The sequence below is a fragment of the Phacochoerus africanus genome, chromosome 9 (assembly GCF_016906955.1).
Source record: "Phacochoerus africanus isolate WHEZ1 chromosome 9, ROS_Pafr_v1, whole genome shotgun sequence".
NCBI classification, from domain to species: Eukaryota; Metazoa; Chordata; class Mammalia; order Artiodactyla; family Suidae; genus Phacochoerus; species Phacochoerus africanus.
In genome coordinates this window covers 67718328-67744878 of record NC_062552.1, presented here as the reverse complement: position 1 = coordinate 67744878, position 26551 = coordinate 67718328, and the positions used below count along the sequence as shown (strand labels likewise).

At 35.9% G+C, this 26551-nt stretch overlaps 1 protein-coding gene across 3 annotated transcripts in view; it reads left to right on the top strand.

Annotated features, from left to right (window-relative positions):
* NPAS3 (neuronal PAS domain protein 3) overlaps positions 1-26551 on the top strand; it is an 866013-nt gene that overhangs the window by 257995 nt on the left and 581467 nt on the right. For all 3 annotated transcript variants that reach the window (XM_047795435.1, XM_047795436.1, XM_047795434.1), the window contains exon 2: positions 7925-8169. In XM_047795435.1, coding sequence (XP_047651391.1) covers positions 7925-8169 — 245 coding nt within the window. The remainder of the gene's footprint in view (positions 1-7924; positions 8170-26551) is intronic.

Sequence of the window (26551 nt, the reverse complement as noted above, 5' to 3'; positions counted from 1 at the left end):
TTTTAAGAATGCATCTCGATTTTGATACTTTATCAAGTGTTAGCAGTTGCAGATGTTTTTGACACTGTTTTTAAGCTATCAATTTCATGAATTTTCTTACATGGGGGAAAATTATGGTCATTTCACATGTTAAATGAGAAAAATAAGGCAAGAATGAAGGTCAAACTGATTTAGCACATCAAACAGTCTTTGTCAGCCAAGCTTAATATATCCTGAGTTTGTGGAACAAATGAAATTTTGCTGCTATGTTACACTTTGCTTCCAAACAACCATTACAACTGGTTTTATATATTGTGTGAGCATCAGACCATCAAACAGTGCATCTTTACTGACGTGTTGCTGCAGCAATGATCTACAGCAGCAATCTGCCATTTATATAAGGGCAAAATGTGCATCTATATTTAGTTGTGAAATTGGCCTATTATACTCTTGATGTTTACAGAGGCTAACATAAATTAATGATGACAGCTATGAGCAGTGCATTAGTTAAGCAGCAGAGTTCTTACCTTGAACTTGAAGGTTCCAGTTTTAACTTCCAGCATATATACTATACTGCTTTCTTCCCACATTAAAGGAAGGTTTCTGAAATTATTACTGTTTCTTGAAGAACATTAAAAGACTTCAATTTCTAAGTTATGTTCTACATAATCTTACCAGATGATAGTTGTTTATGCATTTCTCAATTATATTACCTTGTAAGAAAGCTGATATTTACAATTATGGGAGAAACTACTCCTCAAAGACTTTTATTCTTTGCAGTAGGCTGATTTGATTGACTTTGACCCCTGTGTGATGTCAATGTGTGGGGGGCTGTTTTATTGAAAGTAATGAAGGAAGGGCAGGCAGTGCCTATGGAATCTTTACTGTACTTTTTCCCTGGGAAGTCTCCTCATTCAGCTCATGTCAGGGCAGGTGTAGGTACCGGAGTAACTATAGATTTCACTGTTAACTATGACCAGAGATCTGACAAGTATGCAGGTGTTCAAAGGTTCATGAGTTAAAATGCTGCAGCCTTTGATGAATTTTTGATGGCTGCATTTTTAATACAGGTCGACCTTCTTCCTTTGAGGCTGCATGCCAGATTAATTGATAAATAGTAGAAGTCTGTAGTGCTGGGTTCTCCTAAGCAAAACAAGTAGGAAAATCCATAAAAACCTGCCTGTCTAGCTCCTTAGAAGTACTTTAAAAAGGTAAAATTTAAAGTGGTTTTGACTCTACCTTTCCTTTCCCCTGTAGTAAGGTGACCAGAACCTGCCCTGTTCTTTTATAAAGTCTGGTTATTCTAAAAGTTTACATGAAGGTGCTAAAGCTGAGGCTTAGAGAGAGGATTTTCATTTAGAAATAGTGGGGATCTATTGATAATGTTCATATAAGAAAATTTCCACAAATACAAATACAGTTTATAAAAAAAAGGTGATAGAAATCTGGTTATGAAGACATCATTGAAAAAGAAACATTTGATTAAGTTTATATACCTCAGTTGTTTCTCTGTGATAATTATTATTTTTGCTGTTATATTCTGAAAATTGCCAGCTATATCATTTGCATAATCATTATAACCATTTCTGTGAAGTAGGAAGCCAAAGTAATCAATTTTGTAAAGCTAAATTTGATCAGCTACAGGGTGTTACTTACCTCTTTTAATGAATCATCACATCCAAAGTTATCTGTTTTTTTTGTACCATGGACAAGTGGCCCATTGAACAATTGACACCTTTATCCAGCTCTGTGGCAGCTTTGGAGAGATTGCTAATCCTGTGTCGATTTCCTAATAATGGCTTTGTGATAGTGGCAGTGCCTATTTATTTTTTTAAGCTTTTAACCTTTTTTTCCCATGTCTCATTTCTGGCTCAAGTCGAATTTTGTGATTGGGGCTTGCCTCCTATACAGACACCAAAGCAGGGAATGAATCTGCCCTTTTAAGTGTCCTCCCTGCTCCAGCTGTTCTGGGTGAGCTCTCCATGGTTCTGGATTTGAGGCTTTGCCTGACATCAAGAACTTTTAGAATTGATGTTTTGGAAGATACTTTAAAAGATCTTCTTCCTAATAGGAGTACATATGTACTTCGTCTGACTAGTAATTATTATTGTAATTTTGAAGTCTCCCATAGAAGTTTTCACAGTCATCTTGAGTAACCCATTTCCTTAAACTGTTTGGCTGTTCATTTTTATATGTAAACAAAATTGCTTGCTGTACAATTCAGTGCCACATTTTTCTACTTGAGTAAACTGAAAAATGGCCACTTATTTCCAGTTCAGGAAATCATTTATTCATAAGACTTTAATCTTCCATTAATGAATCATGTATTTTTTTTTTGTCTCTTTTATGTCTTTTCTAGGGCTGCACCTGTGGCATATGGAGGTTTCCAGGCTATGGGTCTAATTGGAACTATACTCGCTGGCCTATGCCACAGCCACAGCAACGTGGGATCCAACCTGCATCTGCGACCTACACCACAGCTCATGACAATGCCGGATCCTTAACCTACTGAGTGAGCTCAGGGTTCGAACCCGCATGTCATGGCTCCTAGTTGGATCCGTTAACCACTGAGCCGCAATAGGAACTCCGAAATGTGTATTTTTTATTTGAACAACTCATTAAGTGCACATGTAGTATATACCAGACAGAACACAGGCAAAAGGAGGATTATAATGAAAAATCAGTATCTCTGTAATCAGATAGTTTTATTTCACTTAAGTACACATGTGGTATGTCAGAACCACTGGATGAAAATAGTATTGAAGAGAACAGAGTGTAAATTACAAATGAGCATTTTGGACCTCAAAGTATAGAACAGTCAATGTGACATGAGTTTAGGTTTTTCATTCAAGACGTCCTATACAGTATTACTGTGTGCCTGGGACCATCGTAAATATTTTACAAAAACTACTTCTATTTAATTTCAGCAAGAACCTTATGAAGCAGGTAGTAGTATCATCCCATTTCACAGGTAAGAAAAACTGAGGCCAAGAAAGTTAAAGTGCTCAAGTTGACATAATTAACAAGTTACAGAGCCAGGGTTTAAATCCATTTGGTCTAGTTCGACAATCCATACACTTACCCTCTGCCTTCTGTTAGTGCTGAAGACATGCTGAGAGAGGCAGCAGAAAGCCTTAAAGTGAGAATCATGAGTTGTGAGAACGTGGAAGAAGTTTCATAAATGGGCAGTTTTAGGGCTGTCACCAAGCAGAAGTTAGGCTTTTGATTGAATTTCTACTGACACTGCACATGGGAAATAAAACTTACTGAAATGAAGGTCATATATGGCAGTAAAGAAAGTAGTTTTAGAGGACAATGAGGGAAACTAAAAGGTATTTAGAATTACAGAAACTGTGAAAGAGCTTTCTAAAGTAGGCAGAAAAGTTGCTTGGTTAAAGAAAATTATTAAGGGTTATAGAGGAATAAGGTGATAATCAGATATGGTACCAGGGTCAAAACAGTTGGGATTTTTTTCCCCCAGGTAAGTTTTACAATTGTCATAGTAACAGTTAATGCTTATACGACATTTACAACATGGCAGGTGTTTAGCACTTTACATACATTAGCTCAGTTACCCTTCTCAAGAATTTTATGAAGTATGTACTCTCAAAATATCCATTTCTAAGATGGGTAAATTTAGGCCTAAAGAAGTTGAGAGATCTGTCCAGGGCTGCCTAGTTAGTAACTGTGATAATATGAATATTCACAGTATGGCTGCAGAGCCCACACTCCTAATCCCTGTGCTTCCAAGAAAGTTGAAGGATGGGTGCACTATATTTTAGGCATTCTTAAGTCTTTCCAACTTATTAAAATTGTTTTCTATAGTAAAACTTTGAGGTAGACTCTATGACATTTGGAATTTATAAACTATCTTAACTGTTACAAGACAGAATTGTTTAAGGAGTTTATTTCTTTGTAGTCTAGGTAAACTACTACATATTCTCACACAATTATCATGTGAGTCATTGCACTAGTCCCAGCAGATTTGCAAAATTCTCTGTGTGTGTGTCATCCTCATGGTCTAAGATGATAGAAATTGAGGCTTAGCTTAGTGACTTAGAATTATAATGCCTGCAGTGGCCAAAGTGAGCCTTGTAACCCCTTTATCAGACTCTTTCCATGAAATATATAACTTGCCAAAGGAAATTAAAATACGGGGGAGGATTAAAAAGTTACATTTATGAAGGACTGACTTCTAAATTTTAATTCTTAGTAAACTCTTTTTTGATTACTTGTTAGCTGTGCTTAAAGGTTTAACTATAGAAAATTGTAAAAATTGTTTGAAAGTATTGAATGGAAACATACATACATTAAATAATATTACTTTAACCAAGAATATTTGTTTAGGATAAGTTAATAACTAGCAACATCAAAGGCAGAAAGAGAGCAGAATTCAACTGTTTAAACCTTATGAGAGGAAATTCTGTACGATTACTACTCTTCTGGTTGGAGTGATGGACTTTTTTTGAAAACCTGAAAGTCACTTAACTCCAAAATGTACACATACATACTTAATTTTTCATATCTGAAAATCATATGTGTGTATGTCTTTGGAAATAGTTTTTGATTTTGTCATTGGTGGCAGAATTATTAGTGAGAATGATAATCATCATCAAAGAGAGCTGAAATTTTAATTTGTGGAGGATTAATTAAGATACTCTTTGTGCAATTCAGTCTAAGTGGAAGAACGTTAGATCAGGGACAGTTTCAGCCCAAGAAGTAACGTACTATTTAATCATGTTTAGGTGGCAGAGATCAGGCCATAACATTTACTCACATACAGTTACTGCATTCTTTCTCTAGTATTGAGAAATGCAGCCATAATGTTTGGGTTTAGGACAGAATGCACAAATGCAGATTTATTTTAGGTTTTAATGTAGTCCTTAATTCAATTTGAGAATTACTTGTAACTAGGCTCTACTTAACAAAAGCAGGAAAAAGATTAATCCACAATCTGTCATTTATCTTAAGGTCTTTAGCTTCATCTATTGTATCAGTATCTCCACAACCTTTGTAATCCTTTGACTGTATTTTATTGCTGTTGCCCTCAAAACCAATTACTACTTATTACAGACACAGTGCTATCATTCTGAAAGTCTTCTGTACTATGGTGTCTGCATAATGATGTGATGTGGGAGTCATGGAAACCCTTTGTGATTAAGATTATGGCCAGGAAGATTACTCTAGTAGGGTAACATGATGCATGTTAGATTTTTTTTTTTTTTTTAAGGAGGAGGCAGAGAAGAGAAAAACAATAAGGAGATAGTATGGGAACACATAAAAGTAAGTGCTATTCTAGAAAAGTCAAGTTTCAGAGGGCAGCGTTTAGGCAAGGCACCCAAAAGCATTAGTGTTCACGTATTTCCCGTCCCTGGGTGGACAATGAAGCCATCTCCCCTCTAGCTCACCTTTGGAGCCCATTGAGCTACTCCCCATGATCATAGGCTTTGCTTCCCCCTTGGAATTAGCTTATTTCCTTAGATTATTGATGAGTCTATGACATAGTACCAATTTCAGAATAAGTGCCTAAACCTCTGCCTGGCTTCAGTTGAATAGAGAAATTCCTAGTACAAACTAGTAATATTAGTAGTAAATTTAATTAGAGAACAAATCAGTCCATGTGTGATCACTGAATGGCATGTATAAGGAAAATTACGTGTAACATCCATGTAAAAATTCCATCAAAACTGGCTTCCCAAATTATTACCCAACTGCAAAATGAGTCCCTGTGTCTTTATTGATTAAATAGCATGTTTTATTTGGTTTGTATAATTTTTGAAAACTTGAGTTAGTTAACATAACATAAAACTGGAAATGCCATTCAAAAATTCAGATTTTGTTTTTTAGAAATAGGAACACCAGATCTCTGGCAACATCAGACAGGCCTTCCTCCTAAGCAGTGGTCAGCTGAGGCTGTGTGCTTTCCTCTGCCTGGGCTGTCACCCTCTGGTTCTCCACAGTTGCCATCAGGCCCCTTTGCTCATTGGCATTCCCTGCCTTAACCCTGCAAGCCGTTGAGTCTGTAGCCTCTGCTCTAGAGCTCCATCATAGTCACTTACTGGACTTAAAAAAAAAAAAAAAAAAGTAAGCTGAGCCCACCAAAAGAGCAAAGCATTGAACTTGAACCACTGCACTCTACAAGTGGTAGATAAAACATGTCAAATGCCATAGTTCTTTTGGCACAGCTGACTTAAGTGGTGTTAGATAGATTACTTTTATTACATGGAGGGAAGGTGATGAATCATTGTTTTAGGCTAAGATGTTGACTTGGCGATCCTGGTTTTACTTTGTCAGATTTTAAGGCATTTCTTACTTTATTTACATAGGTTTCAACAAGTCAAATAGGGCATTTAAAGAATTGAATGGAGGGCAGCTAAGATTTTTGAAAATAAATAGCATAACATCTTTTCCTTGCAAATTAGCTATGTTTCTGGCCTAAGGTTTTCATCAGAGACATTGACAAAGATTTGTCACCTGTGACTACTGTGACTCTGAAAATGATAGCATTAATTTATCTAGTTCTGAGAAATACATCAGCTAATGCAGAATATTTTATTAATAGAATGAACATGAAATTGATTGGATATTAGCTTAGCAAGTATTTGACCAGAGCATTATGGCATTACTTAAATTATATAAATGTTCAATAAGATACTTTAAGGGTCTGCAGTGAATACAGTGTTTCCACTAAGAACAATATAAGATATGCTTTAAGGTAATATGGAACATTGTTGCTCATATTAAAAAGAGATTGGAGCCACACACCTGAACTCATTTTGGTCTGTTCCTCTGTCTTGCTTCATTCCTTGTTTCTCTTATTCTTTTGTAATGGGAAACCAGAATGATAGATTTAAAGATTTGAAATGCCTTCAAAGTCCAATAGAATGGATGCTTAAAATTATGTTAACAGTACCTTAATTCTTTAAATATTGCCCAATTATTTATCACCAGCTCTGATTTTGAATTTATTTTTCATCAATAAAAAACAGAGCAATTCAGAGTAGGTGGATTTCTCCTGTCAGATGCACACATAGAGCTTCAGTTGTGCCAGATTCTGCCCTCAGCAATGTGAGCAAACTTCAAACAGAAATGCACATGAATAGTTAAAAGAAAATGCTGGATCTTACCTGTTGCTTCTTCTGTGAAGTAATATGTCTATAATGTTTATAAATTTTAATAACCCATACAGGGCTTTATCTTTCAACATTAAATTTATATTATCTTAAAGTTTGACTTTTCTGGGTGATATATTTTATTCTCTAGTATCTCAGAGAATCTATCCATCTATGAATGTATATTCATTAATAAAGAATTAAAGTATTCTCTTATCAGCCAATTACCTGTGCATTTATAAAGTTACATTGAAATCTTCATGTTCAATAGGATGTTTTCTTTATCTGACTGAAGCTCATAATTCTTATTGAGGGCTGGAAGCACACCAATGTTTTATTTGTTGATTCTATGAACCGTGTTTGTGGTTACCCTTTGTTCCTCAAGATAATAATTGAAATAAACATTTTAAAAATGTGTCATTTTGATGGTTTGTGATTCCACAGTGATAACAGGTAAATGAACAAAGCCAATAACTTAAGAACAGATATACAAATACAACCCCAATCTTTTAAATTTCTCAGAGTTGATAACATCAGGCATCACCTGTAAATCTTATTTCTTAGAAACAGTGACTATATATCAATTCATTGGTGTTGGAAGAAAAAAAAAAGCAAACTGTTTTTACTTATTGCATTTGGTTTATGGCATATGATACCAGAAATAGAGTTGATGGTTTCAGTGGTCATTTTCTGGAGCTCCTTTTACTGTGGCCCTGGAATTATGAAGAACATTTTGGTAAATTTTTGTTGTGGAGGGGGGAGTAAAAAGCAGTTTCTGTCTAAAGACAGAATCGCGTGTTCTAAACGACACTTTTTCACTCCTTTGATTCCAGTTTACAAGCATTGAGAAAGGAGAAGTCTCGGGATGCTGCTCGCTCCCGCCGGGGAAAAGAAAACTTTGAGTTTTATGAATTGGCCAAGTTGTTGCCTCTTCCTGCAGCCATCACTAGCCAGCTTGACAAGGCCTCCATCATTCGACTTACAATCAGCTATCTGAAAATGAGGGACTTTGCTAACCAGGGGGACCCTCCGTGGAACCTGCGGATGGAAGGCCCTCCACCGAACACATCAGTCAAAGGTAAGGTTTCAGCCACTGTTCATCCTGGAATATAGTGGTCTGCCAGAGTCTCTCAGATGAAATGTTTACAATCATCCTTTCTTCTTTTCCTGCATATCAAATCCTTTAAAGGGATACAAATATGGAAATCTGAACTCTGCATGAGAAAGACACCATGTGAAGGTGAAATAAACCTCTTCTATTTCTATTTTTATTTTCAAAAAGTCTATTGGCCTATTTGGTCTATCACTATAGATAAGATTTCAGAGAAATGAGAATGAAATAACTTAAAGTGCTTCTTAGGTTTAATTTATGTTACGCTAGTATGTACAAATTACTATTAATGGGTGGAGTATGAGAATATTTGTTAAAGGGTAGGGCTAATATTTTCTGGTTTGGGTTCCCAAAGAGAGGAAAGCAGCAGATTCCAAATGGAGCTGGCATTTTGAGTAATGATTTTATTGTATAATAAAACAATCCATGTATTAATGTTTCAAGTATTTATGCATATTGCTTAATATTTATAAATATAAACATGTACTTGTGCCCCCAATTCTTGGTGAAGTTACCCTTAAAACTTAGTATTTCAAAATTTTAGACCTTCTTCACCCTGATACTTAAGAGGGTTGTTTTCTTGCATGTTCTTGAGGCTCCTAATAATTGATGAGATTTTAAGCATATGAATATGCATGCATATGTTTATTGATGTACATGTGGTGGTGTTGGCCATTGATTTTCTTTCTTCAACGGTGTGTCATTCAAGGCGTAGGACAGGATCTGCTGGTTTCTTGTGCCTTAAGCTTGTATCCAGGCCCTTGATGAGCATGGAATAAAATTGGGTGTTTGGTAGAATTGCAGGCAGCCTCCTCTAGGGGAGGAATGATGTTCTTTAGTTGTGATCACACCTTGACAATTACCTTTGAAGTCCCTGTACTCTTGGCTTTTATAGGAAGGAGTATGGGGTCAGGGGAAGCTGTAGCTTCTTAGAGGATTCAAATTAAAATGAAGGGTAGAAAACAGTGACTATAATTCTGTGCTGAGAGGTATGATCATATGTATGTGTGTGCCTGTGTGAATCTGTTCATATTCTTGCTATTGCTACTTAGAATTGTGTTTATTATGCATGTAAGAGAAAAAAATAGAATTCATATTATAACAGGTTATTTTGCTTGAGAGCAGAGTTTGGCAAACACATTATATTTCTATTCAAGGCCATATAGTAAATTTTTAGTTTTTTGGGGGAGTATTCAACTCTTCCATTGTACCATAAAATCAACCATAGACAGCATGTAAACCGCAGGGTGTGGCTGTGTTCTAATAAAATTGTAGTTACAAAGCAGGCAGCTGCCAACACATTTGGCCCACAAGCCACAGTTGACAGACTCCTGTTCTAAGTGTAAGAATGACATTTGACTGTTGAGAAGAACATACGACAGAGATAGCTGTCAAGGGCAAGATATCAACGTAAGGTAGCACAGTACAAATAAACCAAGGGACATTCACACTGTCCTTTAACAGCCGTCCTGCCCTAACTTGGGCAGATGACAACTTGGAAATACACTGGTCCCTGTTCTATGATGCTAAAGTAGTGGTAACTTTCCCAAGTTAAAGATACAAATATAATTTTAGTAAATATATTGTATACCTAAGAGTTTACTTACTAGGTTGTTTTTATTCCAAATCATGTAAGATAGATGGATAAATACAGCCTGTTAGAAATCACACAACGTGCAAAATAGATTCTTAATCTTATTATTCAATTTGAAATACATCGAGGGACTGGAATTATAATTTGTTTAGCATAATTACATTTTATTTCCATCTTTTCTTTAAGAGAGTTGGTGGTTTATAGGTTTCTCTGGTAGAGGTGGCTGCCAAAGAAGAAAAATCTAATGGCTCCATGGACTGTCCGTTCTTGTATGTTGTGATAATCCTCCTTGCTTTTAGAATCATGGCCTTTCAGAGATATAAAAGTATAATGAAGAATTAAGCTCTTATTTTAATAGGTGAGTAAATTATAGAGAAAAGGGTTTATAGTTAAGGGTTAGGAGATCTAGAATCCTGTTGCTTTGCTTTTATATCTAGGGATCTTTCTATCACATATCATTTCTAGCAATGATATTTGATTTCTGTCACCTTCATCAAACCTGCCAGGTGAGAATGCTCTGACTATGGCTGATAATTCATTTCTATTTTGGAACCTTTGTTCAACTCAACTCTGTAACTAATTATGATGAAGATGGATAAAAAAAGATAAAATGTGGTCTCTGCTCATAGTCGTGGTTCAGTCTATGGGGAAACTTGGAGATGTCAATGAGAAAAATGGGGACATTGGGATGGATGTATAGAAGCTGGAAGAAGATACCAGATTTTACTTTTTTTTTTTTTTTTTAAATCCAGATTATGGCAGAACATCCGGTTTGACATGTATCCTCTCTCTATCAGGAAACCAGTGATAGTCTAGAACTGAAGACTGTACCGTACTGAAGTATAAGGACCCTGTACTGTTTACTTTGGCTCTTGAAGGTAGCTAGAACTGCAGTGGGTACTTTCTGTAAGCTGGTTCTGCTGTACAATATATGTATATTTTATTGCCTTACTCTGGTTCTTTAATGCAAACCTGCTACTCGTTCTGATCAAACATTCATGAAACAACAACATCAAAAGAAATTCATTTTAATTTATTAAGGTCTTCTGTGTTGTGCCCTTGAAGTTCATATGGATAAACAAGCTTATATAAATAGCCTGCAGCATCATGTGAAGTGCTGTTCATAATCCAACAATAAAAAGATAGACATTATACTTCATGCTTCTCCAAGCAGTCTCTTGAATAAACCTAAAGGCATTTGGAAATTTATGTGAAAAGTACTTACAAGATGTAGGCAACATTTCTTTAATGTGATGAGTTGTTCCTGTTAATAATTAAATTTCAAAGCTTATATTTAAATTTGTCCCCCACAACTATATAGAAATTTAATCATTTAAATTTACTGCTTCAGGAAGGTCCTTTACTCTGCCCTGTGTTCATCACATCTTTTCTTAAAAGTCTTTAAAGGTTGATGAGTTTGCTTTGTGATGCCCATTGTGTACAGATTATTGCAAGTTAGGCTTGCAGAAAGAAAGCTCAGGTGACAGTGTGTAATATGTCCTGAGTCAATTAATTCATGGAAATGATATGTTAAGCAATTGGAAGGTAACAGATAGTTTTCTCCATTATTTTAGAAATATCTGTATTGTTATAATACAGATCAAATCTACAATGAACATTATGCATTATTCAAGAAATGACCAAGCATTCTCAGCAGTGTTTCAGCTAAATAACTGATGATTGTAACCTTTAAAGAAATCTCATTGTGGTGACTGTTGGTAAATCACTTCTCTATTCATAGTAATCTCTATTTAGAGGCTATCCAGAAACCATTATATCTTTTATTAATCTTAAAAGCAATGGCTGCTGATTTGACATTTGCTAAAACTAGATAAATTTTCTGTCTTTCTAATATCACAGACTTCAGTCAATTTTGGAAGTATATCTACTACAACTGTATTAATTCAGGAGTATTTACCCCTGTAAGCATATGTTTTATTTCAATTTAAACACTGCAGCTTTTTAACAACAATGTGCCTATATATGTGATAGTCCATAATGCTAAAATATGTAAAATATAAGGCATTTTTTCAACCTTCGGAAGGGAACAGTTGAAAAATAGGTAAGGCAACTGGCAATTAAAACCGACTGAACACATTAGAGAAGAACTTTAATATTTTCATGGAATTTCCCTTCACTATTTCAGGCATCCATTGTGAATCAAGCAGTAGAGGAGAGCCTTTCAGGTCTTTATTTAAGCAACACGTGATCTGTCCTTTGCCAAAGACCAGATTGTTACTTAAGCAGTGATGTTTAATAGATTCATTTAAGTTAGTCATGTAGAGTGAGTGTAGGACATCCTTCAGAGTAACATTGAATTACTACTGTAGTGGTTGTCTCTGAAATTCAGATAACATTTTATAAAATAGTTCTAGTTCCCTAGAAGGTAAAGATTCCAAAACAGTCAGAGTGATAGGTCTTCTTTGTCTAAGCAGCTCAAAGGTCTTTTGATTTCTGTTCGGGCATTTTGCTGTGTGCTGACACACATTTACCTCTGCCAAGTGACCTTCGTGTTGGGGGGCAAGTGTCACAATCCTTGTTATTAAAAAACCGTGTAAAATGGAATTTCTTAGAATCAGTACATGGCATGTAAACCAGCCTGTGGTATTCTTAAAAAAACAAAACAAAACAACAACAACAACAAAAAACCAGGCAGATGGTAAAACCCAGGGCAAACCCTTAGGTTCCCAACAAGAGCTTCATGTAGGGCTAGGAGAGTTGGCTAAAAGAGAGAAAGTTGGTGCTTGCTTGGCTCCTGTTTTTACCTCCATCGTTCTCAGTATACTGACAGCCTGCCTGCCTGCTTCAGTTTCCAGTTTCATTTGCCTCAATCCAGAGTCAGTGGAACACCAAATGGAAACAGAATCATCCAGAAGCTGAACTGCCAATGTTCATCCTGTTTATTTTGGTAACAAGTGCCAGATTTTACTAGGATATGGAAATATGATGTGATATAATTGCCTTTTCTTATATATGCTTCCAGGAAGCTTCATTAATTACATGCTATTATCCTTTAATATCTTTCTGTACTTATGGCTTCTGCAAAAAGTTCATTTAAGAATTAACCTTTTATTTCTTTAGTTTTACATCATGATAGGATGAGCAATGTTGATGTCACCACACTTTCCTCAGGTCTCCATTTCTGACACGGGATAGGAAGGGCTTTCTAACAAATGTGGGTTTAGTGGTGGTAGAGTAAGTCTCTGAGACTCTCCTTCTGTAAAGTTTCACATTTTCAGGAACAGCTTTGATATCTATGAAGGGACTGCTATAGTCCACTTTTAGCATGAAGAACATAAAAAGCATTGCTGGTTTCTTGCCACATGTCACTGTTGAAGGGTTTGATAGGCTATTGTTATTTTCAGTGCATCTGGCACTGTTGTGCATCCAGAATTAGCCTCAACTTCAAACACTGACTCAAGGAAAGCATATTTGTGAGTGTGTGAGTGTGAATGTGTGAATATTCGGATGTACTAGTTAGCTCTTCGAGGGCAAGAAGCAGTCACATCTCAATCATGTCATAAAGCTCTCACTCCTCACGTAGTCACAGGTAGTATGAGGGTCAGCAGAGCTTGGCTGGGCTTAGCTTAGTGGTTCTGTTTCTTGCCACAGTTTGGACTTGACTTCTTGCTTAAGGTTCAGCTCAGGTCTGCCCCCCTGTCAAGGAGCAGCAGATACTTGGGAGAACCTCTTTTCATGTTGATGGCAAAGGTGAAAGAGAGAGGTGAGTGAAAACAACACCTGTTGAGGAAATTTTTGTGGAGACTTGAGGAGATGCAGACAAAGAAGTGCATGTGTACTCTATTGCATCTTTCATCAGGGTTCATCAACCTCTCCCTCTTTCCAAAAGTCGTCTCCTTTTTCTTTAGCACCACTGAGTACCCTCAACCAAACATCTATGCTTTTGTACATGCCATCATCTGACTGGATGGTTCCTTTTCCTTCTTTTGGTTTTGCTGAACTCCTCTTCATCTTTTAAAACCCATCTTCAAATATTACTTAGTAAATCTTTTCTCCTTCCCTATAACATTAGTCATTTTCTTTCTATAAATTATGGTCAGACCTTTCGTTGCTTTAGTATCCATTCATGATTCCTTTCTTCTTTATGTACTTATCTCTATTTAGACTATGAGCTATTTGATGGAAGAGTCTGGATCACTTTATATATGTTTATATGTCAATGTCTAGAGCCCAGGAAAGTAAATATTTAACCATGTTTTAAAATTGTATGGAATTGGATTGATTGTGTTTTGGCATTGCTGTTAGCAGAGCTAAACGATGCTGATGAGGGCTGAGTGGGCCTGCATCAGAGGCTAGGAAGAAGAAAAGAAGGCAGAGTAAAAATAAAAGAAAGGGCAGAAGAAAAATGGAGGGAAAAGGATGGAAATAGTGTGAAACCAAGAGGAATATAGTGTATGCTATAGGAGCTAGAAGGCATGGTAGCCCACCCCACCCTTGCCCCTTGCCCCCCATCGCACAGGATGAGTCCCTACCCTATAATGGCCTTCTCTTACTAACATATTTCTCTCATGTAATGAATAGGCTGGCTGAGGGAATTGAAAGTTAAAAACAATAGTGTCAGGAAACCCTAAGTGTCTTGGGTGCATGCATTCAAGTCCATTCAATACTTAGAGGACCTTCCTAAGTTTTCTGAGTCCTCTGCTGAATATTGTGGGGGCATTGAGAGAAAGTAAAAGGCATGATCCTGACCTTGGAGGTTTACCTTTTCCTCAGAAATAAATTTGGAAAAAAAAAAATGGAGGAAAGAAGGAAGATGAGAGTTTTTTTTTTTCTTTTTCCTTTTATTTTTTTATATTGAAGTGTAGTTGATTACAATTGTGTGTTAGGTTCAGGTGAACTTTTCAAGAGCGCTTTTCATAAAATTAAACATACAATGTGACTTGGGTTATAAAGCTCTATCTAGACTCCAGTTTTCTCATTTGGATTTTCTTTTTGTCAGTGATTCTGGTCTGAATGATTATTTACCCTATAATCTGAAATAATCCAAAACCTCAAATTCCTTAGAAAGGATGTAGCTTTAAAAAAAAAAAACAAAAAAACAAAAAAAACCTGTTGTTTCATTGTCCCTATGAAAGTTCCTGGGTCCCGGGGTTGAACTAGAATGACAGCTGTGTCCTACATCACAGCAACACTGATCCACCCACATCTGCAACCTGTGTTGCAGTTTGCCACAATACCCAATCCTTAACTCATTGAACGAGGCCAGGATTCGAACCCACATCCTCAGAGACAGTGTCAGGTCCTTAGCCTGCCAAGCCACAATGGGAACTGCCGGATTTACCAATTATTGTCTCAAATTTGTCTCTCCTGGGACTACTGAGTTGTTTAAAGCTCCTTATTAATAATTTCAAGACCCACAGACTCCAACCCTTTACAATCTAATATTTCTATTTTCATTATTTCACATAATCCCCTTTACATAAATTATGTGTCTCCCTTGAGCTAAAGGTTAAAAATATATGACATATTTTCTTCTCTCAAAAACATTTATCTATTGATTATCAAGGTACAATCATTATAAAAGAATAATAAGACAGCACACAATGAAGTTTTACATTAAATAAATCAAGTACCAATTATATGATGTAAACAAAATACAAACCTAGAACTTTGTATATTTTTGATTTGCTTTTACTCTTGACAGAATTTTGGAGAACATGCTTACATTCAGTGTCACATCCAACTTAAGTCTATCGGTTCTCGATAGTGTAATATTTTAGTCATGGTGTCCTGTAGCATTGCCTTAGACTGCATTGTATTCACTTATTTAAGACTTTCAAGTTTATGTGCTCTGTTCTTTAGGGCTAGAATTCTTTAATGTGTTTTTGTTAGCCCTATCACCTCTTGCAAAGCACAATATATAGTTTCAGCACTCTGCAGATAACAATATTTCATGGGCATAGTAAAGGAGGAGTCACCTCTGACTGCTTTATGTGATTGAAATTGTACTGTGGCTTTAATTTTCAGAAACAGCTTTCAGGATACTGTGCATAAGTCGCTTAGCTCTACCTTAATAAACATATGGTGACCTCCACCTGTAAAACTCATGTGACTTTGAATACTGATTGACTGCAGCATTTCCCATCCTTTCTGGGTCCATAATAAGTCAGTGAATGTCAGAGCCTGGGCAAGGGAATGTGACCAACAGAATCTTGGGTTTAAGGATAATACAGATCATCTGTTTCAATCCCTTTGCTATTATGTTGAACAAACTAATGTAGAAGAAAATTTAGTGATACGAAGTCAATAACAAGCTTGGGACTGAAATCTGAATCTCTGGAATCCCAGTTCAACACATTTTCCCCCACAATAAAAACTATTTTCTCTCTGACTTTAGCATATGTCTCCAGCCATCCATCAGTATCCCCTTTTCCTCTTTACATTCTACATGTACATATGTGCACATATATGGTTCATGTATAGAGATCAGCCCTTTTTAGATCAAATGTTACCATTGTATCTGAATTCAGAAAAGATTTTTTAGGTTATTCAAAGGAAATAATGTAAAATTCGAAGAAAAGAATTATTTTAAAAGTAAAATTAGAGGAATCTTATGAAGAGTATATGGTATCTCTCTCTCTATATGTGTGTGTGTGTGTGTGTGTGTGTGTGTGTATTTTTTTTTTAGGGCTGTGCCTGTGGAATATGGAAGTTCTCAGGCTAGAAGTAAAATTGAAGCTATAGCTGCTGGCCTACACCACGTCCACAGCAATGCCAGATCTGAACCACATCTGTGACATATGTTGCAGCTTGTGGAATCACTGGATCCTTGACCCACTGATCAAGGCCAGCTATCAAACCTGCATCATCATGGATGCTCTTAAACCGCTCTTAAACCGCTCTTAAACCGCTGAGCTGCAATGGGAACTCTAGGAACTCTCTATATTAACTTAGCAAGTTTTCTGTATATCTAAAATCATTCCAAAATAAAAGGTTATTTTTTAAAAAAGCACTATGATTTAATGACAGAAACTTTTTTTGTTGCATTTTCACCTGGTCAGTGTTGAGTCTTCACAGTTTCAACCTTCGCCAGGGCTGCATTGTTGATTGTATTGTTTAAGAAATCTGATTAACTGATTACAGTAAACATCAGGAAAGAAAGAAAATTGATTAAACTGTTTACATATACTTTTCTTAAAAACTTTATCAATGACCTATTTCCATCAGTAAGGAGTCATTGGAGCACAAATATACAGCGTGATTAATGTCACTCCTTTTTTCCTTAAATGTTATGACTATTACAACATAGTCTATTCTTATGTACTTGGTCAAAGATTGCCCAAATAAGGAAGTTGGAGAGCCAAGACAGAAACTAGGTATAGAGTTCTGGACAGGGCCAGCAAACTTTTTTATAAAGGGCCAGATAGTAAATAATTTAGCTTTTGAAGGACACCAAGTCCTGCTGCAACTACTCAACTCAACTATTATAGCAGCCATAGGCAATTTGTAGCTGAATAAATATGGCTATGTTTGAATAAACCTTTATTTGTGGACATTGAAATCTAATTATGACATGCCATGAAACATTCTTCTTATGACTTTTTTAACTTTGATATTCTAAAAATTTTATTTAGTTCTTTATTTATGGATTGTATAGAAATAGATGGCAGGCTAGATTTGACTGGCAGACTGTACTTTGCCAACTCCTGTAAGGAGCATAGATCCCAGAAGGGACTTAGGTACTATTTTAGAACCTGTTGTGGTAAGAAGCATGCTGCTTGTTGTAAAAGGTTGGGTCTTGTGTTTGTTTTGAAGGTACAGTGATAGCAAGGAATGGCTGGCAAAGTGGAGTTTTTAAAAATCATCTTCAGAGCTAGGGTTCCTATAATGAAATTACTATAGTGGCAATGTAACTAAATTGTGTGCCAGCCAGGGGTGTCATGTTAGGTTTGCTAAGTTTCCATGAATGTATATTATCTTTTGCATTGCATATATTGCTGAAAAAACTAAGTGCAAGTCATGTTAAGTCATTGCCATGGTCTGGCTTATTGTTTTTAGCTGTTTCCTCAATTTAATGTTGCAAATAATCCAAATTAGAGCTGTTCTTCTCTAGATGGAGGATCTTATTAAAGAGAAACATGATTAAAGCTTGTACTCTTAAGACTATTTTTTGATCATTTTGACTTAACTAATCATACAACTGGTCAATTCAGTTAAATAATTGTTTTATTTTCCTACTTTATTAGTTTTTTTCTGACTCAACTTGGGGATTAAGGCATGATATGGCTGTAACTGTCATGAAAACATTACTAGAAGTGATAAATTTGAAATTTGTGTATCAAGAATCCAATATTATTAGCATTAGAACAAATAAGATTGGTAAAGCTGAGCTAGTCATTTGTAAGTAGCATTGAACATATCTCCAAAACCATATGTACATAAAATGAAGATATATGGCTAAATTGTCCAATATAATTTCATTTTTACAACTTAACCAACATAAACATTTTACTACAGGAACAAAACACAGTCACTAGGAAATAGCTGTTGTGGTCTCTACCATTATCTGTTGAGATGGGTCAGTCGCTCGGTGTTGCATGAATGCTCAAAGAATGAGTACTACTGCATGCAGTAGATGGAAGAAACTAAACTAAAATTCAGATTTTATAGTCATAACTTTCCAAAGCACTCAGAGACTTTAAAAAGTGTTCAGTAACGTTTTGTAATTAAATCACATCCCTCGTATATAATTTTACAGTTTGGGAAATAAGGCTGTGTTGAATATCAGTACTGATGATGAAAACAGACTGTGTACACAGTTTGGGTTTTACATAAATACTTTAAAATACTGGCTTTCTTCTATAAAAGTAGATGAATAGTATCCAGGTTTTCACAAGAATTTTAGCATAAAAGCAAAATTGCTATCATTTTCCATTTTGAAAAGAGACATGAAAATCTCATAACAAAATGCGTAAAGTGCAATATATTTGAGAGAATTATGAAAGGAAAATGGGGATGGCAATGCAGGTAAGCCTCACTTTGGGCAGACCCAGGAACGTTTGTAAAGTGGGGCAGTGATGTTTTCTTAGCTGACATCCGATCTAGCAGGTTCTTTATTGTACCTCCTGTGGATTCTGAGCTCCTGAAGTTGCAGAAAAATTTGGAACAAGTTGTTCAGCCTTTGCTATTCTGTAATTTACATTTGCTAAGAGCAGTTAGATCAAACCTCCTTGTTGTAAGAAAGTCACTACATTTTTTTTTTTTCTGTATGAACATTTCTTGGTAAAAGTTAAATAATATCTCTATTAGAGAAGGGAACTCTTGCAAGGAGTTTTAACAACCCAATAATGAAGGCCCTGTCCTTGTAAGCCAGCAAAATGTATGAGTATACTGAGAGGTAACCACCCCAGTCATTTTATTGTGTCCAGAATACCTTATTGTAGCCAGGTCTTGGTCAATGAAGTTGGATGCTCCTGAGTCCAGATCTTTGTGACTCTGAACCAGAGAAATCTCTTTGGCCTTAGTACTTTTTTTTTTTTTTTTTTGAAAAAAACAAAGTTGATCCTGCGAATCCAAGGGGTTTTATACCACAGTAAACCTAGATTGTTTTGGGAATCTTAAGTTTGCTGAGAAACTACCAAAGATATGTTAGGATTCCTATTGATGGTTTTTGTCATGTGTAAAAGATGTTTTCTTTCTTTTTTTAAATTTTTTTGGTTAAGTAAGATTTTATTTCCAAAAATCATTAATCAGAAGGAAGAGATTGTCAACATATATTTATTTTTAAATACTTTCGGGGTTTCTAACGTATAAAAAGTCTTAACGTATATCATATGACAGACTAGAGGAAATTTAGAGCCTTTGTTAAACAACACCAGTGATTTAGTGAAGTCAAGGCAACTTAATGTTATTTTAATGCTTAAAATAACAAGGTCTGTGAAAGTTGATGAGAAATTATTAATAGGGAGGTATCTCATTGAAATAAGACAAAAGTGTTCTTAAAATACACTGTATCTGAAGTGAAGGGTAATTGACACAGTGGATGTAGTTGATATTTCCCTTCTCAGAATTTTTGCTTTATAGATGACGTCTTACAGGTTTTAGGATAACATTTTTTGTTATTGTTGTTATTAGAGATTAGGAATGGGCCTTATTTCTCTTTTCATTCTACTCACCTTATTCATCCTCTAAGTATTTGAACACTTACTAAATTGCAAGACTCTATACCAGGCTCTTATAGGAATGCAAAGAGGGAAAAATTCAACCCTTTCCTCTAGGAGTTTATAATCTAAAGGGAGTGACACTCATGCTCACAAAATAATAAGAAAATTACTATTCATATTGAAAGAGGTCTAAACAAAGTACTGTGTGATAGCAGACAGTGATTAATGGAAAATGATGAGGGGGGACCAAGAAGATAGTATTTAAACTGGACCCTAAAGATGGATAGGATTTTAAATTTCACAGTTTTTCACAGTTGAGTATAATCTATATGAGGCCCTTTTAAGATATATAATTTTGTGATTTTCCAGAAAAAAATTATTTGGCAAATTTCTACTTTCAAATGATTATTTTCCCACGTCTGTATTTTAGATACCTGTTGGTGTTGGATAATCTATTATGTGTAACTATAGTTAAAGCTGTAAACACAGTGATAATTCATGAGAATTGTAGTCCCTTAGTTATTAAGTAAGCTTGTGAAGTGTTTTCCTTTAAGAAGAGTATTTTAAACAGAACACCAAGATGACTTGTAGAACATGGAATACCTGTGTATAATTGTATTATCTGCCCATAATCTCAAATAACCAAAAAACATGAACCACATACCATGCTTATAAACTAAAAACTTAAATATAATTTAGCATCTTTTTTTCAGAGTCTTATCTTCTTTATAGAGATGGAAGGAAGGCTGGAATGAGGTGTATTTTTAAATCTCACAGCCCTAATGTATATAGTTCATAGATTAGCATCTAAGACCTGGATGTAGAAAGGCTTAGATCAGAAAAGTAGCTGCTATCTTGGGAGTGGCCAGAGTTTTTGTGTCACTGGAGCAGTGGCTGGAGAATCAAATTCCTGTCTTGACATGTGGCTTACTCACACCTCCCCTAAAGCCTGAAATTGGGAGGGAAAACTAGATAGAATGGAAGAAAATGTTTTATACTTTTATTTCATGTAAATTAGCACAAAGGGAGGGGACAGTTTTGCTTCACATGTGAAGTCAGTCATTTCTTGAGTTGCTAGCTCAATGTTTTAGCAGAACAGCTGTTCAGTACAATGTGGCTTTCTACAAGCAATATTTCTACTGCTAGAAAAGTGGCAGTCTGCCAAAGAGAGTGCCCAGACCAACCCCTAAACAAAAAAAAATCTTTTGTCAACGACTCTAATAATTTGTACAATTCAGGAAAGGGAGGGTGGCGCAGTCTTTGCAGATGTGCATTTATGATGCTATTTTTAAGCAGAGCAGCATGAAAGAATAGATTCATATGAATCGTAAGTTGATCATTCATTTTAAGCATTTGGCTTCTGCTCTTGCTAAAATTTCATTCTGTGTAAAGCAAACACAGCCAGCCTTGAAACGAGGTAAGGCAGGGTATGACAACAAGATGAAATTCTTCATTTTCAAACCTGTGATGCTTGCTCAAAAACACAAAGCTTTGGTGTTGTTTTTTCCCCACTAAGAAATAAATGCAGTTTTCCGATCCCCTCTGAGTAGAAACTTGCTATCCTTCAGCATTTTGAGGGAATAAACTCTTAATGAGGCTATGTTCTTTTACAACAGTCCATTCTCTGAAAATGAGTTTAAGTGCTGAAGGAAATGCCAGAAGCGTTTATGCAACCAGCTCCAAATTAATATGTGTTAATTCTCTGTAGTTTAACATCGTAGGTGCCATGCAGTTTTTCTAGTATCAAAACTGGATCTAGTCTTAGATCTGTCTTGTGCACTGTGGTTCTCCAAAATCTCCAGCAACATACACTGTTCGTTTTGACTCCAGTGATGAAGTCAAGAAAATAAAATGATTTTTATAAACTATAGGCCCAGGGGAAGGGACTCTCAAACTTCCTTTAACAGCAAAGGATAAAATCTGATAGAATTTTCATATTTTACTTTTATTCAACAAAATAGATGATATTTACATAGGAGAGAATTAGACCATCTATTCTATATTATTTAAATGTAAAATGGTATATTCAAGATGGCATAAAATTTAATACTGATTCATTCAGTAAGGGTGATTATGCAGCAGAGATAACCCTAGAAGGCCCACTGCCTTAATACAAAGCTTATTCTAATTCTCAGAGTTGGAATCTTTGTTATTATTGTTTTCTTTTTAAAAAATCCAGTCTTTTGGATTTCCCGTTGTGGCACAGCGGTTAACGAATCTGACTAGGAACCATGAGGTTGAGGGTTCAATCCCTGTCCTTGCTCATTGGGTTAAGGATCTGGCATTGCATGAGTTGTGGTGGGGGTCACAGACGCGGCTCGGACCCTGCATTGCTGTGGCTGTGGCGTAGGCTGGTGGCTACAGCTCCAATTAGACCCCTAGCCTGGGAATCTCTATATGCCATGGGAGCAGCTCAAGAAAAGGCAAAAAGAGGAGTTCCTGTTGTGGCACAGTGGTTAACGAATCTGACTAGGAACCATGAGGTTGAGGGTTTGATCCCTGGCCTTGCTCAGTGGGTTAAGGATCTGGCATTGCTGTGAGCTGTGGTGTAGGCTGCAGACGTGGCTCAGATCCCGCGTTGCTATGGCTGTGGCGTAGGCCGGTGGCTACAGCCTGGATTCGACCCTTAGCCTGAGAACCTCTATATGCTGTGGGAGTGGCCCTAGAAAAGGCAGAAAGACAAAAAAAAAAGCAAAAATACAAAAATAAATAAATAAAAATAAAATGAAATAAAAATCCAGTCTTTTTGGAGTTCCCTAGTGGGTTAAGGATTGAGCATTGTCACTGCTGTGGCTCATGTTTGATCCTTGGCCTGGGGAACTTCCATGTGGGTGCAACCAACCCCCCCCACCCAAACCCAACCTTTTCATACTCTGAATAGTGTGAAAAATGCTCAGTTAAATGGAGTTATGTGTGTCATTAAACCAGGACTATTTTTGCTTCACACAGAATGCAATCCAGCCATATGCTGTCCCCTCAAATTTTAATATTTTATATATGTATAAATGAAAAAGCATTAACTTTGGTGGTAAGGAATTACTAATATGGATTATTTTACTCAAGTAAAAAACATATATTTTTAATATTAGTCATTCAGGGTGACCTGCTTCATCATACAAGTTGATACTCAAGTGTTTTTCAAACGTTTCCTGAGTTTAATAGGGATTTACAGTGACAATTAAAATTCTGCTTTTTTTTTTTAAATATGTGGCCCCTTGTTGAAGTATGCGCTTTTTGAAATAAAAGTCCAAGATAAATTATTTATAAAATCATATTATTTTTTTACATATTTGATAAATTCTCTAGATAAAAGATTTCTGTAGCAATTCACATTTTGTACCAACTGAGTTCTTTCAATGAGTTAGCTGGTGATGTTCCCCCCAAAATATAGTCTACATTCATGTTTTCAATCTTTAAGCTTTTTTGAGTAACAAATGGAAATAAAACAATAAAGTTGTATTAATGACTTGTGTCTAGTGGCAATATATTTGAGGAAAATTTGGGGAGGCACACAATGATCCATCTCGCATTTCTATTGCTTTATTCACATCAGGTATTACTTGACAGATTTAAAGGGTCCACATTTTTTGTTGTTCAGATATGGAGGTTTATGAGCATTTTTTTTATTCTCTCCAAATCATAGAATCAACATACCAGTCTTTATAGTATACACTAAAGGATGTTCAATGACTCTTTGTTAAACTGAACTTACATGTATGTGTATTGACCCATTTGAAAGCCTTTCAGTTTGGCTCGTGATAAATACCACTAGTCCACAAGCCCCAAATCCATGAATATGAGCCTCTGTGCAAAAAACAAGAAAGACTGAAGTTATTTTCTATAAAGTTATGCATGTCACAGTTCATGTAAAACTCCCATAGAGATCACGGTGTGCAGTTAGCAACCACACCATCGTGTCTAGCCATTAGGTAATTGCATTCTAGCAAATATAAATTGAATGAGACTGTCAAGTAGACAGTTGCTTAGATCGTGGTCCCAATGATATGAGTATCGTTGTTTTTGTTTGCATGTCAGTAAATGCATGACAAGCAGGAAAACATTGGGAATCAGTTTCTAGACTCTGTTCTAGCCATAACCGGCTTGCTTGGCCATCGTCCGGGGAGTAAGAGGGTGTAGTTGTCTTGGAGAAACTCATCCCCACAACAGACCATGTTCTATTGACGTAAACTATTCACACATTTACTCGTTCATAGTTATTTATAAGTTGAAGCTGTATTATGAGGTTTTAATTTCATAGCACACCACATTTTTTTCATGGTTTTTCAACAGCGTGACATTGTACTGTGACACAATGAGACAACTTGCCGGTAGCAGGTTTGTAATCTCCCCATCTCATTAGCTCTTTTCTCGACTCGTTCTCCCCCTGTACATTGTTCTCTCTTTTGAATTATGTCTGTTGCCAACTTCACTCCTCGTGGGATTAAGGAATGTTGATATGTTAGTGAAGTCTGAGTTCTCAGACTTTGTTCTGCAGTCACCTCTTGGCTTCCTTCTACTTCTGATATTCTTTTCCCCGATGCTTCTTTGCTCCCTATCTAAACTATCCCTTTGGGGTACTACATTTCATGATATTGTTCAAAGAATTGCAGGGCAAAATTGTCAACAGTGGTAACATTTTAAACAACGATTAAGCAATGCTCAGAAGAGCAGCCATCCAAATCAGATATTTCAGTCCAGGTTTCTCAAAGATCTTAATATGTCAGTTTGGTTTCTAGGGCATATAGCACTGGATAGAGGATGTGGAGGCTGAGGAAAACTTCTCATTTCATTGTGTGCCACTTACATCCCGTGTGTGTGACAGACTTGATATCCACATTGATTGTGTGCAATGGATCTTTGCTGCTAAAGTTAGTCACCTGATTTGCCAAGAACTAGAACTAATAACCTTTTCAAATGTTATCAAATTGTGACAAATCCTAGACCAATCAAATTACTTAAGTGACCATTGATCATTTATTTGATATTTTAATTTTGACTCTGTCTACTTCAAGGACTTCCTGATATTTCTACTAGTATTACTAAGACCACAAACGCCAAACAGTTCATACATTTTACCAACAGTGAACACAGAATGCTGTAAGTTAGCTTTATTTAAAATAATTTTAAAAGAAACAAATGGCCTTTAGCATAGTTATAGACATAGCAGACACAGTGGAAAGCACCTGATTAGGAAGTCTGTCTAAACTATGTTCTATGTCTGTTTGGGGAATGAAGGGATCTGATTAGATTTCTCCGTAGTAAAGGAGACAGAAGCTCTTACATGCAGGTTGCCCTGCATTTTAGTTTGCTAATGATTTCATTTTAATGTCACCGTTTAGTTTCATACTGATCATTTATACTGACAAAAAGGAAGAAAAGAAAACAAGGAACCTGTCATCAATCATTCATTTAATCAAGTAGCAAAAGTAGATAAATAAACATACTGAGTTAATTATTCTTCTGTATGTAATGATTGACAATAAAGTTAATTTATGCCTATTTTAACCCTTTAATACTTAGTGCTATTAGACTTTAGTAGCTATTAGTAGTTGGAAAGGACTTAGGGGCGACCTTTTCTAAAGTGTCTTAAGAAAGTTCAGTCTTCACAGTTAAGGCGTTTATTCAGTTGAAATCTATTTTGTTAAAAAGAGTTGTAGTTATTTGTGTCTAAGCTTATTAACTCTATGCCACCAAATATAATGGAAAAAAAATTGTTATGTTGGCCTGCATCTTTTGTATAACTCTCATTCAGACTTGTAAATGAAGACTTTTTTCTCTTTGCAATGTTCATTTTAACGCATAAAAAGATTTGTAATCAGATACAAATATGCTATGATTTCAAATGTGTATTAGACATCACACTGATGGAAAAGAAGCTTAGTGACAGTGAAACACTAAAACGTATATCCAAGTTAAAAGGATCTTTGAAAGTTTTAAAAATCTGTTTTTGATTTATCAGCATTATCCTTCGCTTTCCAGACAAATTTCTCTTGGCTATTTTTTTAAAATCAATAATTAATTTTACTACTTTTTTCATAAATAAGTATATCCTTTAGGTGAGTGTAGATAAAAAAATCTAAATCATCTAAATATTTCCTCTAGACCCTTTCTAGCACCCTTCTCTAAATCAGTCTATAGCAAAAAGCAGTTGTAATGGCTTTGGGGATGGAAATAGGAATTTAATTGTTGATTGAAATGATTGTGCAAAGATTCAAGGCACAAAGAAACCATACATGCCTTTATAATTAGAGATGTGTTTCTTTTCACTTTACGTTATCCAATGACTTTTCCCTTAACAGTTTGAATGTGTAGTGTAGCTAGATCCTAACCCAACGCTGTGTAACTCCTCTCCCAGCGCTCATGTTTGCTTCAGTGCCAGCAGACCAGAGCTGGTTTCGTGGCAAGGTACCTGGGGCTAAGTGGTGGCCAGACCAGAACACATTCTACACAGAAAAAAACGTTTTGTGTCAGTCATCTTCTTTGCCAAAAAGAAGAGAAAGTTTGCATATTTTCACCTGGCCTTAAACAGACTATCAGCTCAGAAATCCATCTCCATGAATAGTGAGTTACAGCGGAATTTTAGCTCATCTCAGTGTTACTAGACTCTCATATTTGGATCTCCATTGCTGAC